The sequence below is a fragment of the Haliotis rubra genome, unplaced genomic scaffold (genome assembly GCF_003918875.1).
Source record: "Haliotis rubra isolate DU_JTF1 unplaced genomic scaffold, ASM391887v1 Scf10, whole genome shotgun sequence".
Lineage (NCBI taxonomy): Eukaryota > Metazoa > Mollusca > Gastropoda > Lepetellida > Haliotidae > Haliotis > Haliotis rubra.
The window spans coordinates 3,790,896-3,808,456 of record NW_025764892.1 but is presented as its reverse complement, the minus strand read 5'-3'; the positions used below and the strand labels follow the sequence as shown (position 1 = coordinate 3,808,456).

Sequence of the window (17,561 nt, the reverse complement as noted above, 5' to 3'; positions counted from 1 at the left end):
GAAAGAAGTAAGAAAACGGCGATTGCCGATTTGATGAATCCACAGTAGATTTGTATCATGTAACAAATGTTAAATTTGGGATTTCGCTTTCTCACTTAAGTACAGATGTAAGTTCTTTAAGGGGTTGAGTACCAGTCGGAATTCGAACCAGCACACTTAGAGCCAGGCACCTAATCGCCAGCACACAACGTCAGCGATCTAACTGATTCAGGCTTCCCGGTTTCGACAGAAATGGAAGCCGGACAACTGGTAGTCTGGACTTCATACTTCGTGTACCCTTGTGTTAACTGATTTGTAAATAGATACATATTTTATTATTGGTAGTTTAGATTAGTAACTGAGATTGTTAGTGGCTGTACCCTCAAAGGGGGTTGAAGTAGTGTAAAATTATTGTCCTCCTGAGAGGGTACGTAAGTCCCAAAATGTTCAAAGTCCATTTAAACTTGCCAGGATTTTTAAACGTAGCATTCTTGTCATTTTAATTGTGGCTAACATTTCTTAAATCGCCAGCAGCTGAAGGGATGGCGTAAATCCAACTAGGGTCCATGCAGGTAGCCAAGGTACTGTAAGTCCCCATGGTCCCTAGTTTGGTGATCTACCTACTGGTGTTGGCGATCTATAGCTTGTTTTTATATTGTATTGTCCAAATAGTGCTATCAGTTTTAACTCTCCATACTAGTTTTAGTTGTAATTCTGATATTCTAGTTGTTTTACTGTCCTTCGTCGACAGGTTTTTTATAATTTACATATATTTCATTTGAATATCAAATGTTCTCGTCACGATATGGCTGAAATATTGCCGATCTGACGTTAAATTTTAACTCACTCATTCACTCGTATACCCTTCTAATGAGTGTAAACACAACCCCTAAATGTTACTGGCTGGGTACAAGAATATGCACCAATCACTTTATGTGTTCCTTATTCCATCCTAAAGCTCTTTAATTTTGGTCTTATCCAGCTACTGCTAGGACGTGGCACCCTGGATCGAAACTCAATGAGATTGTGGCTCGGGAGAAGGTTGACCTCAGCTCAAGGGTCAGGTAGGTAGTTTTATACGATGCGTCAGCTTACGAAGAGCGCCATTATAAACGCTTGTGTAAATTATTTTTAGCAAGTTTTCCAATATAACATGGAATATACACAGCTATATTGAAAGTCACTGCTGTGATGTTCATGTGATTTCCAAATAACACCTAATCACAATGATGTTGAAAATTATACCTAAAAGATAAACTGTTTAAAGCAACACAAAATTAGATATCATATTGAATAAACGAAATGTATCACGTCGAAGACCAGGGCTCGATTTCCCAATCGCCGCTGTGATTAGGTTGTGTTATCGCCCAAAATCACATAATTTACTCACTTTATGTAAAACAACAACACAAATCTATCCGTCTTCTGGTATGCATATAAAGCACTTTGTGAAATAACGCGCATCGATACTGTTTAAACTATCATCTAAAGTACCGTTGAAATAATACCAATGTATACGTGCATCATCTGACATACCCATTTAAAGGTGGAAAGCGCAAACGTTTAACACTACAGTTTTAAGAGTGAGTGAGTGAGTTTAGTTTTACGCCGCACTCAGCAATATCCCAGCTATATGGCGGCGGTCTGTAAATAATCGAGTCTGGACCAGACAATCCAGTGATCAACAGCAGGAGCATCGATCTGCGCAATTGGGAACCGATGACATGTGTCAACCAAGTCAGCGAAACTGACCACCCGATCCCGTTAGTTGCCTCTTACGACAAGCATAGTCGCCTTTTATGGCAAGCACATGGGTTGCTGAAGACCTATTCTACCCCGGATCTTCACGGGTCTTTGAAGCTAAGAAGCAAAGTACAGAGCCGTTTGAAACGGAGAGTACTTCAGAGTTACAATAGCCATGTCAACCACGACCGTTTATCCCTGACAATTCGCATCTGCGTCTGTATTGAATTGAGATCCCTGGATTGTCTGGTCCAGATCCGATTATTTACAGACCGCCGCCATATAGCTGTAATATTGCTGAGTGCGGCGTAAAACTAAACTCACTCACTCATTGAATTGAATATGCCCCCAGAAACCCAAGCTTGTCTCCCCATCGGTATTCAGGTCAGAGAAGGGCCCAACAACCTATATTGGACAACCTATATTGGTTGTGAAAGTCAACAAATCTGACCAGTGGTCAGTCTATTGATGTCAGTTGATGACATATCGTGACGAGCCATATCGTGACGAGAACAGTTTATAATTATATTAAAGATCAATAAAGTTAGAATTTAAAAAACCTGTTGACGAAGAACAGTAAAACTACTAGTGTATCACAGATATCCATTTAAAACTAGCAATTAAATCTAAAATATTGGAACTATTAATGACAATACAATATAAAAACAGGCTGAAGATTGCCAACGACTGAAGGTAGATCACCATAGTACATTTGCTACCTACATGGACCCTAGCTGGATTTACACCATCCCCTCAGCCGCTAGCAACGTAGACAAATCTAGCCATACATTTAAACACACACATATTCTACGATTAAAAATAGCGGAGAGTTTCAATTTACTTTGAATGTTTGTGAACTTACGTATCCTCTCAGGAGGACAATAAATTTACAGTACTTTAACCCCCCTTTGAGGATACAGCCACTAACAATCTTAGTTATTAATTCAAACTTCCAATCATAAAATATTTATCTATTTACAAATCAGTTAACAAATCTAATTATTTTAAAAATGCAATAATGAAATGAGAACTTATATTACTAAAAAGATCCTTCATAGTTCGTGATTTGAAATAGATATCCCTTGTGATGGAATATTCAAGACATGCTTGACCGTGATTCTTTCATCAAAAGGGATACAAAACGGAGGATCCTCACCTTTTAGTAGGTACTCATGAGTATATCTTGTGTGGCCAATACGACATCGTCGTATGATGACCTCTTCAAATCTGGACTGACAACCCAAGTAGGTGTAACCGATAGTTGGTTTTATTGCATGTAATTTATTGATACCTACTTGGGTGTCCCACTTCTTTTGCATAAGCTCACGGATGTAAGTTCTAATGCTAGCTTTGTAATCAGAGTATGGAATAAGAAGTGGTGTCACAGATTTGTTGGATGTTTACAAGAGACATATTTTAGAGCCTGAAGGCAAGAAAGAGAATCTGAAAATATAATATATTGTTTTATTGGGGTGTCTATTAATATATTAAAGAGCTGTTAGTATTGCGTTTGCTTCTGCTGTGAAAATAGAGCTGTTATCAGGCAATCGCGAAGTTATTGTTCTGGATCCAATGACAGTGGCACAAGTTACTGCGCCCCATCCTTGGACCCATCTGTAAATACGGATTTGTATGTATTATATTTATTTATTAACTGACTAAATTCTTGTTTATACTGTAATTCATTAGTTTCGGATTTTTTAAATGTGGTCAATGTTAGGTCAACCTGGGGCCTAAGCAATTGCAAAGGAGGAGAAGAAAGGAGACGGGGAAGGAGATATATTGTCCAGCTCAATGCCGGTAGCAGAAATGAATGGTTTAATTCTGAGACCAAGAGGCGGAACAAGAGAAGGTTTCTTATTGTATAAATCCTCATAGAGGGGATCGAAGACACAATTAAATGCAGGCTTAGATTTGTTAGAGTATAGTTTTGTAGTATATTGTAAAGATAATTTTATACGTCGTTGTGTAGGAGATGGCTCATCTGCTTCGACGTAGACACTGTCAACAGGAGAAGTTCTAAAAGATCCAAGAGAAAGTCTGAGACCTTTGTGATGGATAGAATCTAATATTTTAAGGTTGCTTTTACAGGCTCCACCATATACAGTGGAGCCATAATCAAGTTTGGAGCGAGTGATCTGTATAAGTGAAATAGGGTAGTTTGATCCCCTCCCCATTTTGAAATGGAAACAACTTTTAACAAGTCGAGTGGCTTCAGACATTTAGCCTTAAGTGATTTAATATACGACAAAAACGTCAAGTGGGAATCGAAAATAAGACCCTGAAACTTGGCCTCCTTTACAACTTTGATAGGTGTGCCGTTTAGAAATAGTTCAGGGTCTTTATGTGGTTTGTATTTACGGCAAAAATGTATACAATTAGTTTTGGACGTACAAAATTTAAAGCCGTTTTCTAGACACCATTTATTTATTTTGTTTCGACAAAACTGCATTTGCCGTTCAATAGTATGCATATTTTTACCACGACAAGAAATATTAAAATCATCCACAAAAAGGGATCCATCAATTGAATCATTTTAAACCTTTGATAAACTGTTGATTTTGACACTAAATAAAGTCACAGACAAAATACTACCTTGTGGGACACCTTGATCCTCATTGTAATGATCAGACAGGGTAGAACCCACCCGGACTTGAAATTGCCTGTCACTTAAAAAATTGGATATAAATTGAGGCAAACGGACTCTCAATCCAAAATCGTGTAAATACGATGTTTCAATGTTGTGTCATATGTTTTTTTCTAAATCGAAAAAGATCGACACTGCATGTTGTTTTTGAATAATGGCATTTTTTACAAAGGACTCTAAACGCACTAAATGATCGATGGTACTTCTGTTTTTACGGAAACCACATTGAATATCTGTTATTAGTTTCCAAGTACTACACAAGTCGATTATTTATTATGCGTTCCATGGTTTTGCAAACGCAGCTAGTTAGTGAGATCGGTCGATAATTCGATTGATCAGTATGGTCACGCCCAGGTTTAGGGATGGGTACAATAATAGCATCGCGCCATGAAGAAGGAAACTCTCCACATGTACACATTTAATCGGAAATATTCAAAAGGGTCTCTAAACATGATTCCGGTAAATGCTTCAGAAGTTGATAATGGATGTTAGCAGCTCCTGTAGCAGTATCGTGGGCCTGGTCAAGAGCAGTATGGTGCTCATGGAATTGAGGTACCTAATTTGAGGAGGAAGAATGTTGTGCCAGTGTTTCGCCAAGTTTATTAGCAATATCGGATTTATTAGTTAATAACTGGTTTCCGTCTTTGAGATGGTGAATGCTAGATCTAGAGCCCTTACCTTTTATTTTCTAGATCATATTCCATACTTTGGAAATAGGCGTTCGGGAATTGATATTAGATACATAGTTTCGCCAAGATTGGCGTTTATTTTGTTTGAATGTACGCCGTGCTTTAGCGTTTAAGATTTTAAATTTGTTAAAATTGTGGACCATAGGATGACGACGGAAATAATCTTCAGCTTTTTTCCGTGCCTTCCTAGCCTGTTTGCAATCAGCATCAGTTTCCGTATGTGTGTAATTGTAGAGGACTTTGGGATACACTTATCAACTATGGTGCTTCATATGTCAGAGAAATATTTTATAGCATCAGGAACATTAATAAAACGTTGTGGTTTAAGTTTGTCAGTACAGAGTTTTTCATATAACGGCCAGTTGGCCTTTTTAAAATTTCATCTTGACGTTGGAGGAACATCAGTTGGGTTCACGGGTTTTAATATTGTTGGGAAATGGTCACTTCCACACAGGTCATCGTGGACTGACCATTCGAATTCACTCAATAGGTTGGAATCACAAATAGACAAATCAAGAGCTGAATATGTTCCTGTGCCAGGATGTAAATATGTCTTTGAACCGTTATTATAAATGCATAGATCATTATTTGAGATGAAATCCTCCAGTAATTTACCTTTGTTGTTGGTATTAGTACCACCCCAGAGTGGGTTGTGGCCATTTAAATCACCCATGATCAACAGGGTTTAGGTAGTTGATCATAAAGAACTTGTAGATCAGTTAACTGGATAGCAGATGAAGGTGGAAGATACAACGAACAAAGAGTAAATGCAACTTGTAATGTAAGTCGCTCTGCCACGGCTTGGAGATTTGTTTTGAGTGTGACTAGGCTATGTATAACATTATTCCTCACCAGGATAGATGATCCACCAGTAGCCCTGTCACCTGGGGGAGAAAAATAGTTATATGCATTAAACTGACGTAGGTCAAAAGGATCCGTCTGCTTTAGATAGGTTTCTTGAATGCAGAATACTGACGGATTAAGATCTTGGACTATAGTTTGGCATGAAATGCATGTTGACCCGGGTTTTTTTTAATCAAGTCTGGACCAGACAATCCAGTGATCATCAGCATGAGCATAGGAAACTTAGGACGAAATGGTAATGTGACTATCAAACTTTCAGCGCCTCCCTTACTGTCTGTATATTCCCTAAGGATCTTAGAATGAAAATTGAGCGCACACTGATCTACACTGACAAGGGTATCACCATGAACATTCACTTAGAATTTCACTTTTATTATTGGATTATTTGTTATACCTACCCGGATCCTCATGCACAAAATATTTGACATTCTCACATACGGTAGCTATTTTAAGACTGTTGAAAATACATGAATTTAAATAGCTTAGAATAAATAGCCACGGGATTTAGAAACAAAATATTATTGTTTTCTGGTATGGTGGACGCAGTCTGAGGTTAGCAGCGGAATCGTTTTGCGAATAACGTGCTAGCAGCGTGTTCCTTATTCGTTTTTCGAATAACGGTGACTTACAATGATTGTTAACATACAGCGTTTGAATAACACAATCATCTGCTGTCATGTTTTCGTTAGTCGAGAACAAATAACGAAAATAGAAAAAACAATTGGAAATGTCGTATCTTATATTTGTTTGTTGTCCGATGTCCAAATAATTAATCCGGGGATATTTTGTTTTTCATAATTCAGAAGTACTGAATTACTTAACAGTAGCTCGGAGATTGACTGTAGACACAGCAGGGTATGAAACTCCCAAAAGTTTCAGCCTGACCACAGGGCTGGTTAGATGTAAAACTGGCCAACCTGACCAAAACCTACCTTCCCACAAAAAATACTAATTCACTTAGTATAATTAAAATAAAACTTGTAAAATGATAATGATTTAAATCTTAACGAGACCGTCGGGCAGGTGAATTTAAGGATCTGGCAGTCCGTGTTGAAAATAACCCGCCCCGGGCGGTCGGGCCGACAGGTGATCATAGACTTGATGGATATACACTGAATAACGAACCCAGTTCTGGTAAGGATTTTGCAATTCGGAAGTGCTGAGTTATAAACAGTTGTCGGAATATAGACTATCTTACATTTGATAGAACTGATGGGCATAGAGGGAATAACAAACGCCCGCTGCTGGCACGTTATTCGTTATTCGAAAACGAATAACGAAACACGGACCCGCTGGAAATACCACATGTTATATTTGTTATCGTATGTTTGATAGAATTGATGTACATACACTGAATAACGAGCCCGGTGTAGGTTAGCCTTTCATTATTCAGAAGTGCTCTACACAGTAGTACACCTGTGAAAGGAACCTGCCTTTCATTACATGGTTTCAGTGTATGACCACACTACTGCTAGCGCGTTATTTGACAAACCCGGTGCTGGATAGCTTTTATCTTATATGTTATATTTGATAGAACTGATAGGCATAGAGTGAATAACGAACCCGCCGCTAGCACGTTATTTGTTATTCGAAAAACGAATAACGAACCCGCTGCTAGCTTCAGGCTGCTCATGGTTGAACTAATATTCAGCTCCTTGCCAAAATCCCAAAACAATGTTTTTGAACGCTAGTTTAAATTGTGGAAATGAGGCTGTTCACATAATACACCTGTTTACGGTTCCAGCACATGCACCAACGACTTCACCATCCGCCCCTTGAGTGGAGTCTGCAACAACCTGGACAACCCAGGATGGGGAGCTCCTCTACAGGACTTTCGAAGACTCATCGATGCCGTTTATGATGATAGTATGTTTCTAAAAGTCGATTAAGCATTGTTAAACCCATACATGAAATCACACTAAATATTATTAGCGACATAAAGTATACATGACACATATTTTTTGTGAAACACAATTTAAAAAAAAATTCAAAACGAACTTCAAATATTTCAAAATTAACTTCAAATGTTTCAAAATGTTTCAAAATAAACTTCAGATATTTCAAAATATATAAAAATAAGCTTCAAATATTTCCAAATATTTCAATTCCAACAGCTTAAACATAGTTCATAAGCGTCATGTTTATAAACACAATGATACATGGGGATCTCCATATACAACTGAATGATTTGACCTCCAGCTACCGGTAAACCCCGGTTAGATGGACTACCCAGTGCCAGAGCTGTTAGTGTTGCGTGTTTTCCCAACGACAATGACAGCACCCTGGAGGCCTCGCTGAACCTGCTGGTCATGCAGTGGGGGCAGTTCATGGCTCACGACTATGCTGGGACACCAGGGACGGACGGTAAGAAAGTTAAAATAGTCATCCCATGTTAAACTCGTTTGGTTATTTTCTGTCAACGGTCTTTCCTAATTCTATCTACAGCACTATTCCCTTTATCATTACCTAATTCTGTCTACAACACTATTCCCTTTATCATTATCCAATTCTGTCTACAATACCATTCTCTTTATCACTATCCAATTCTGTCTACAATACTATTCCCTTTATCATTATCTAATTCTGTCTACAATACTATTCCCTTTATCATTATCCAATTCTGTCTACAATACTATTCCCTTTATCATTATCTAATTCTGTCTACAATACTATTCCCTTTATCATTATCCAATTCTGTCTACAATACTATTCCCTTTATCATTATCTAATTCTGTCTACAATACTATTCCCTTTATCATTATCCAATTCTGTCTACAATACTATCCCCTTTATCATTATCCAGTTCTGTCTACTGCTCTATTCCCTTGATCATTATTTAGGGCTGTGTAATATTACCGGTAAACCGGTATATACCGGTACAGTATCTCGCGATACGATTATCGCGATATGGTTCAGATTCTGCAATATATTGGTTCATCCAAAGTTAGTTCCATTTGAATTATCTGCCCTTGATTTCCATAGCAACATGTGCTCTAAAAGTGCCAAATATACCTTTGTTTCTTTTCTGTTTCATGTAACATTTTACAAGTGCCAAATATTCTATCAAATGCTTTTGGTTTTTGGGTTTGAATTGTTTCATATGTGACGTTTTAGAGGAATTAAGTTGCCTCAAATGGACCGGTCTTTTAAGAAAAGCAAGATTTATGGACGTCAACTTCTTGTTGTGAATAACACAACTTTTCGGAGGGTATGCTTGCTCTTTCATCAGGTCACGAATATTCACAATAAAAAAGTTGACATCCATAAATCTTGCTTTTCTTATGCATTCCACTTCTAAATGTCCTTCAAAGATTTGACCAATCTTTTATTCAGACTTATAAGTTGAGGTATTGGCTCTGAGTGACCATTTCACAATTGACATTATTTTGTTATTTTTGTTTTGTTTCATAATGGGACTATGTTATCAATTTATGGTAAAAGCCAAAGTCTTATAGATCTTGTAGGACTGTATAATGACATTCTAGTCAAGGATCTTAGTTATTGGAGATCACATGAGATTTTATGCTCAAGTAGTTCACCTAAATCATGTTCTTGTTTCATTTTACAACAGTTCATGTTAACACATGTTTATGTTAGAGTTGAATGTGAATGAATCACTGACAAACAGTAACAATGATTACATACTGCTTTGAAGTGCATTCTGTTGAAGCAAACAACACTGATCATGAAAATCATGTTATACTTTTACCTTTATCATTATGTTCGCAAAACTTTGTTGCAATACAGTTACTTCAACGAAACATTCCACATTAAGGCTCTATATCATTTATCTGTACACCACTGGCATACACCCATACACAATGGGCACAGGAAGCCTGAAAGTATGGTGTAACAGCAACTAAGAAGATGATGTCGCACACACAGAGCTATTATGAATTTATGATGTACGCACTTCGACAGAAACATTCCAGTCAATATATCACAATATGTATTGCAATATCTCTTGAATTATTGCAATATATCGCAATATGAGAACCAGGGCAATATCCAGCCCTAGGAGTCTACAGCTCTATTCCCATTATCATTATCTAAATCTGTCTACAGCTCTATTCCCTTTATCATTATCTAATTCTATCTACAACACGATTCCCTTTATCATTATCTAATCCTGTCAACAACAGAATTCTGTTTATCATTATATAATTCTATCTACAACGCTATTCCCTTTATCATTATCTAATCCTGTCAACAACAGAATTCTGTTTATCATTATATAATTCTGTCTACAACGCTCTTCCCTTTATCATTATCTAATCCTGTCTACAACACTATTCTCTTTATCTCTTTCTGTCTACAAACCTTTTCTCTTTATGTCTTTTTATCTCCCTTACAATTTCTTCCAAATGTTTCTATGCATTGTATTGTTTCACCAAAACAGTAGTTTCTTCAACATATTCTCTTTCTACCTGCAACAATATCAACTTTACCTTCACGCCCCATACCCCTATGTTGGCAATACTGTAGTACTTCCGTGTACTTCAAGTAGTACTCTAGCTTTTTATCATGTTCTTGTCTCCCTACATTGCCCTTTATGGAAAATCCCACACTCAAAGAAACTAACCGAAATGACGGGTTCGGGAGTAGCTACAGCCATTTCATTATCTGTTCAAAGCTCACGGATGCTGTACAGGAATGGACAGCAGCGGAAAGCATCCCGACTATGACTCAGAGTGAGGCATTTCGATATATGCAGCATTGGAGAATATACACCTACTCGCCATACAAAGATATACCATTTTGCTTGATAATAATATATTTATATCCATATATCCAGAGTATGGATACTTAGTACAGAACAACTGACATTATTTGTTCCCAAGACAAATATTTCTAAAAATAATTATATAATAAAACATAATGTATCTCCTGAAGATGTCGTCTCAGCATAGAAGGGAACAAGTTCCATAGTCACCAAACTGTTTTCTATTTTCAGCGGAAATTGTTTCCCAATCGTTATCCCGTCCGGCGACAGGTACTTTAACGACTGTCTACCATTTAGCCGATCGCAATCCTCCCCACAAAGTAAGTATTACCTAGCAACCACTACAGGTGTTGTAAACAGTGTTGTAGTAGAAGTCAGTCAACTTCTACAGGAATCGTAAACAGTGTTGTATTAGAAGTCAGTCAATCTCTACAGGAGCTGTAAACAGGGGTGTACTAGAAGCTAGTCAATTAACTTGTACAGGTGCTGTAAACAGGGGTGTACTAGAAGCCAGTCAATCAACTTGTACAGGAGCTGTAAACAGGAGTGTACTAGAAGTCAGTCAATCTCTACAGGAGCTGTAAACAGTGTTGTATTAGAAGTCAGTCAATCTCTACAGGAGCTGTAAACAGGGGTGTACTAGAAGCTAGTCAATTAACTTGTTCAGGTGCTGTAAACAGTGTTGTAAACTAATCTCCAAACGGAATTTGGCAGCCGATTTGAAGCTCGATAGCGAAGAAACAACAATCAACGGTATTTTAAACATCAATATGTGCTCAAACCTTGTTGCAACAGTCACAACAATACAATGAACAATGGAATAAGTCTGGTAATGTCAATGTGAGGAGCACAGAACAGTTTTTCAATACATGTCCAAATGGTCAGCTCGGCACAACATGGCCAAAGGTGGTGTATGTTTCACCCTAGTAGCGTGTGTGACCTCCAGTGGATTAGCTGCAGGCAAACACTCTCCTACGCACCTAATTCGCCAGTCGCCTGATGACGTCACATAGAATGCGTCGCCATTCTTCATGGAAGACTGCAATGAGTATTGGGAGGTTGTTGCCGTCGAATTTGTCTGCCCATGATATCCCGAAAGTTCTCTGTGGGATTGGAGAGCGAGCTGGCCAGGGTGACGCATGACCGTTGTTGACGTTAATGATACGTTTTGCACGACGTTAGCTGCATGAAGCCTGGCATTGTGGTGTTTGAACATGATACCCCGTGGCTTTTAACGAAGGAATGGAATCAGGACAGGGCGTAGGACCTCATCTCTGTAGCGTTCGGCATTCAAATTACCATCAGTGATGGCCAATGGCGTCCTCTCGTCACCACAAATGCGTCCACACCCCAGGGCACCCCTAGCCCCAAAGGGTACGACCTGCTGTACGCAACAAACGACAGTACGTTCTCCTTTTCTATGCGTTGTTTGCCATCAGAATGGAACATGTATATCCTGCTCTCGTCGGTGAAGAGGACGCGCAACAAACGACAGTGCGTTCTCCTTTCCTACGCGTTGTTTGCCATCAGAATGGAACATGTATAACCTGCTCTCGTCGGTGAAGAGGACGCGCTGTCAATTATGACGTCGCCAACGCCTCACTCTTCATGTCCATCGTATTCATCATTGGTCAACAGCGGGCTTCTGTAGGATCTGTAGGCTCTGATACCGCTGCCCTTAGTCGTCTTGCTACTTTCTGTCTGCTGACCACACTACCAAACGCTAGAATATCTTACACAGACGCAAGGTGCGTAGGTAGCGATCTTTAGGGGGCGTGGTCACCCTAGGTCTGCCTATTCTTGGCCTGTCTGTTGTCCGACCTGTGATGGGGCGGTGGGGTAGCCTAGTGGTTAAAGCGTTCGCTCGTCACGCCGAAGACCCGGGTTCGATTCCCGACATGGGTACAATGTGTGAAGCCCATTTCTGGTGTCCCCCGTCGTGATATTGCTGGAATATTGCTAAAAAGCGGCGTAAAACCATACTCACTCACTCAATCACTCCGACCTGTGATTTTGAATCGCTGGCGAATGTTGCCCACTGTATTAAGGGAGCAGTTAAATGTTACTAGAACTCTGTCAACTACAACACGTAGTAAACAGTGTAGTATTGAAGCCTAATCAATCAATACTTTGCGCCCTAACTTGGGATATACGAGACGGGGCCCAGATTAGGGTAATAACAATTAAATATATTTTGGCGTCTTTTGGTATGACGCGACCGGGAATCGAACAACGGACCTTCCTGTCTCCTGGCAGACGCTCTATGCATTATACTACGGGGTCGGTCACTCAGGTAGAGGGTGCAGTTGGACAAAGTGATTTTAGCTTTAAGGCGATCGTACCTCCCATCCCATAAAACATAAGACTTACGACAGTCGTAGCGCGAAAGTTCCTGGACGTTTTTACCTTTGGTGAATCAATCGAGTGCGATTAGGGTTCAACCGATTATCATAATGGGAATATCTGAGAATTATATCCACTCACCAACTCGGCATCTCCCGCAGACACGTCACCTCGGGAACAGTACAACATCCTCACCTCCTACATCGACGCCAGCACCGTCTACGGAGGCTCTGTTGAGGAGTTGGACGAACTTAGAACAAAATCAGGAGGTAAGTACAATTTGTGACACCTGTGATTATTGTGTATATGTGAGGCATTATGACACCATATATTTAATTTTTAAGTAGTCATAAAACAGTCTGTATCCGAATACGCTACTATGTGCACTCATTCAGTGGCTCGCTAGGCTGGTTGCCCGAGCCGGCACAGAGCGAGGTTTCATCTGTCTTGAAATCATCTGTCTTCAGCGTGACAGTATGGTATCACGAAGGCTGTGTGACAGCCTTGATTGAATTCAGGAATGAATTCATCCTTCTTGTCATGCAACCGGGCATGCTCTTACCACAAAACTGTTACCATTCAGGCTTAAAAGTGTTTAGCATGTGGCCGTTTGCCAAATCAGACCATTCAGGCTTAAAAAGTGTTTAGCATATGGTTGTTTGCCAAATAAGACGGAAACATATTTCTTTCATTGACTCGAGTCTCACGCTGAGGTGTTTATAGGTGAACAATTGACTTGCCTTTGCATGTGTGTGTGACGGATGCCACCGGTAAGGCTAGATATTCTCAGCTTTCAGCAAATGCCTGGTTTATCACATGAATGTCTGGCCTATCGCCATTTGATAGGGATTCGTAAACACAAGTTTATAGTTTAGTTGGGACCGTATAACGGAATTGGCTTTAAATAAACAGATATTTCCTCTGGTTATGCGAACGATTTTGTTGCTTTAAATCCCCGAATGTTTTGTCATTATATAGGTTTGTTGAAAACCTCTTCTGGAGGAAACCGGCTCCAAATTCCGACAAGCCGTTTTGCCTACTGAGAAACGGGAATACTAAGTGCCCGAATGCAGGTAGGTTTCTTTTTCATATGATTTTCATATGATCAGTAAGTATGGCAGTATAGATGTTTGTTCATTATTTCGGTCTTTATTCCTATGGAGCAAAAACATGCGCTTCTATAACAGTAACATAGACTTATTTTCCTGACATTAACAAAAGATATATGTTGTCACATTTTTGTGTACTTTCTTAAAGGGACACTATGAAATAAGTGATTCCCATACGACCAGATGGTAGTTAATGAAATAATCTGTGTCTTGACCGGTGACTAGTTGTCACAGATAGGAGTATTCCGGGGAAAAAATTATCAGACCAAATAACATTATTTTAGAACTTGTGTTATAGGCCCTCCATGAAGAAAAAGGTTGGAATTGGTCTTCAGGAATGATTGTCGTAAAAGTCACAAACAGAGTGGTCAGGCTGTCTTACAAGGTTAATGCATACCATCGTACAGCAATTGCTCAGATTAACTCACAAGATATCAATCACAGGATTGTTTGGTCCAGATACCATTACTTACAGACCTCCTTCATAAAGCTGGAAAATGACTATAGCTAGGTGCGGCGGTAAACAAATAAATAAACATGAAATAAACAATTTGTTTCAGGTGACTTTCGGGTCAATGTCTTCGCTGGTTTAACAGCCATGCATACACTATGGGTTCAGCAGCACAATAGGCTTGCAACTGGTCTTGCTCAAGAGCACCGGGATTGGGACGATGAAATTCTCTACGAGGAAGCCCGCAGGATTGTCATTGCAGCAATACAGCGCATCACCTACGAAGATTGGTTGCCTCTGATCCTAGGTGACGATTTCTACGATGCTTTTGACCTAGGCACTACTTATGCCTATGATGCTTCTGTTAATCCTGGTCTCTACAACAGTTTTGCTACTGCTGCTAACAGATTTGGCCATTCGCTGCTCCGCGCAACGTACAATGTCAAGGACTTCACCAATCTCAAGATACAGGATATGTTTATGGATGTATTCTATGCAAACAATGGAATCAAAGAAGTCTTCCAAGGGCTCTTGAAGGACAACAGTCAGAAAGTCGACGAAAAGTTTACCAATGGTGGGTCAGAAAGCAGTTAGATGAAAATTGTAAGATGATGATATCGGATATTTCCCTTTTTGGGTGATTTAGATATTTTTATTGCACTAATGTACTAAAACAGTTGGCATTCCCCACTGCTTGTCATAATTCTGGATGACTGAGATGAAGATAGAAATACATATAAAAAGCGCCTTATGGTGACATTATAAAGTGTCCATTTTGAAAAAACTCCCCAAATATGTGAAATATTCCATGATCTCCTCCTACGGACTGTTAGGTTGTTTTAGGAATATCCCCTGACTTCCTTGGACCTCACCTCCCTTGCCCAATCCTTTCTATGAGATATATAATCGGCCTCTAAAATGAGATAGCAATACCGACAGGCTTCCATGCTCATGGACATATTGTTTTGGCAGGTGTGACCGATCATCTCTTTGAGCACGTCCAGTCAGCAAATGGGGCCGAAGACATAACGTCCTTGAACATTCAACGAGGCCGCGACCATGGCCTCCCATCCTACCAGGCTTTCAGGGACAAGGCGATCCAGTTCGCCTCCGACAATTCCATCTCAATCACAACACCAACCGTCCCTTCATGCGCTTCTTCAGTGTACTCGTAAGTGTTTTTCTTTTTCTTTTGTGAACAAATTAATTGTTTACACCATCACACTTCACTGTTTATCACTGTTATCTGGAAGTTTAAGCCTGGTCCAATCATAGTGCTGTTCTATTCAGAACTGAAATAGCCAAACACTGTTCTGTCAACTGTCGGGTTGTCGTTTAAGCTTGGTCCTATCATAGTCCAGTTCTATTCAGAACTGAAATAGTCAAACACTGTTCTGTCAACTGTCGGGTTATCGTTTAAGCTTGGTCCTGTCATAGTCCTGCTCTATTCAGAACTGAAATAGTCAAACACTGTTCTGTCAACTATCGGGTTATCGTTTAAACTTGGTCCCATCATAGTCCTGTTCTATTCAGAACTGAAATAGTCAAACACTGTTCTGTCAACTGTCGGGTTATCGTTTAAGCTTGGTCCCATCATATTCCTACTGTATTCACCAATTTTCGGTTGTGTCGAGCTACGGATAACTCGAAGTTGTTACTCCAATGTCGACACAACAGTCTGGCTGTATTTGACGAACATTATTTGCTCTGCCCTACATCTGAAACCCTGAATCCTCTTCAGGAGAGGCGGTAGGGTAACCTAGCGGTTAGAGTGAAAACCCGGTTGGTGTCCCCGCCGTGATATTGCTGTAATAATGCTAAAAGCGACGTAAAACTAATGTCACTCAATCTCTCTCTCTCTCTCTCTTGCTTTCTTCCCCCCCCCCCTCTCCGACTTCCAACATGACAAAAATATGTGACATCCGTATCCCTGCTGTGATGTTGCTGAATTAGTTTGAAAGATCGCGTAATCCACGCTCACCAATTCACTCCTATTTTCATGGGCGGTGTGGTAGCCAAGTGGTTAAAGTCACGCAGAACACCTTGGTTCGATTCCCATGGTGGAAATAATGTCTGAAATCCATATGTAATATTGCTGGAATATTAGTAAAGGCCATGTAAAACCATACTCACTCACTCTCACTTTCAGAGACACAGGCAAAGTAGACCTATACCCAGGAGCTATGAGCGAGACACCTGTTCCTGGTGGTCTCGTTGGGCCAACGTTTGCCTATATAATAGGTCAACAATTTAGTGACATACGGTCCGGGGATCGATTCTGGTACGAAACGACCAACACAACTATTGGCTTCACATCAGGTTGGTCCATTAGGTTTCTCTAATAAATGTGAAAATCGTCCAATACATAACATTTGAATATTCATAGTGTTATGGTTAATAATTAGCCCTGACAAAAGGTATAAGAGTCCCCTTTGAACCAGCAAAATAGAACACAGACAAGTCTAAAATATTCAATAATATATTGAGCAAACAATGAGCAAGCTACAATGAATGACAACACCGATTTCTAGTACAATGCAATTGAATCACAAATCTGAAATATTGAGTCACATATGAAATATTAACTCACCAGAGTCTTGACATTCACGATGAGAACAGATATACTGACTGAAGGTTGTTTACAATGACAGTAGTTGAAGAGGTAAGCACGATCGCTCTTGAGATGATGGCATTTGGTTTCAGCGTCTTAAGAAATATTTTTCACTCTTCAAAAACTTGGCAATATAGTCATTTGTGGTCTGTGAATGTATGGATTGTTTGCAATAAGAATATTTCGAAATATTATTTCACCAAATCCTTCAGCCTACATGTCCAATTCAATGCATATATAATGCATCACCGTTCATTGTATTTCATTGAATCATACTCTATATAAGCCATTCAATGCACATATTGTCGTACTGTTTTACAGATCAACTGAACGAAATCTCGAAATTAACGCTGTCTCAAGTGATCTGTAACAACGTCGGTATTGACGCTATCCAGACCGACG

At 39.5% G+C, this 17,561-nt stretch overlaps 1 protein-coding gene across 1 annotated transcript in view; it reads left to right on the top strand.

Annotated features, from left to right (window-relative positions):
- The window catches only part of LOC124262919 (chorion peroxidase-like), a 58,935-nt gene that overhangs the window by 531 nt on the left and 40,843 nt on the right, over nt 1-17,561 (top strand). The window contains exons 2-4 of the mRNA XM_046697560.1: nt 962-1,043; nt 7,667-7,788; nt 8,122-8,276. Coding sequence (XP_046553516.1) covers nt 962-1,043; nt 7,667-7,788; nt 8,122-8,276 — 359 coding nt within the window. The remainder of the gene's footprint in view (nt 1-961; nt 1,044-7,666; nt 7,789-8,121; nt 8,277-17,561) is intronic.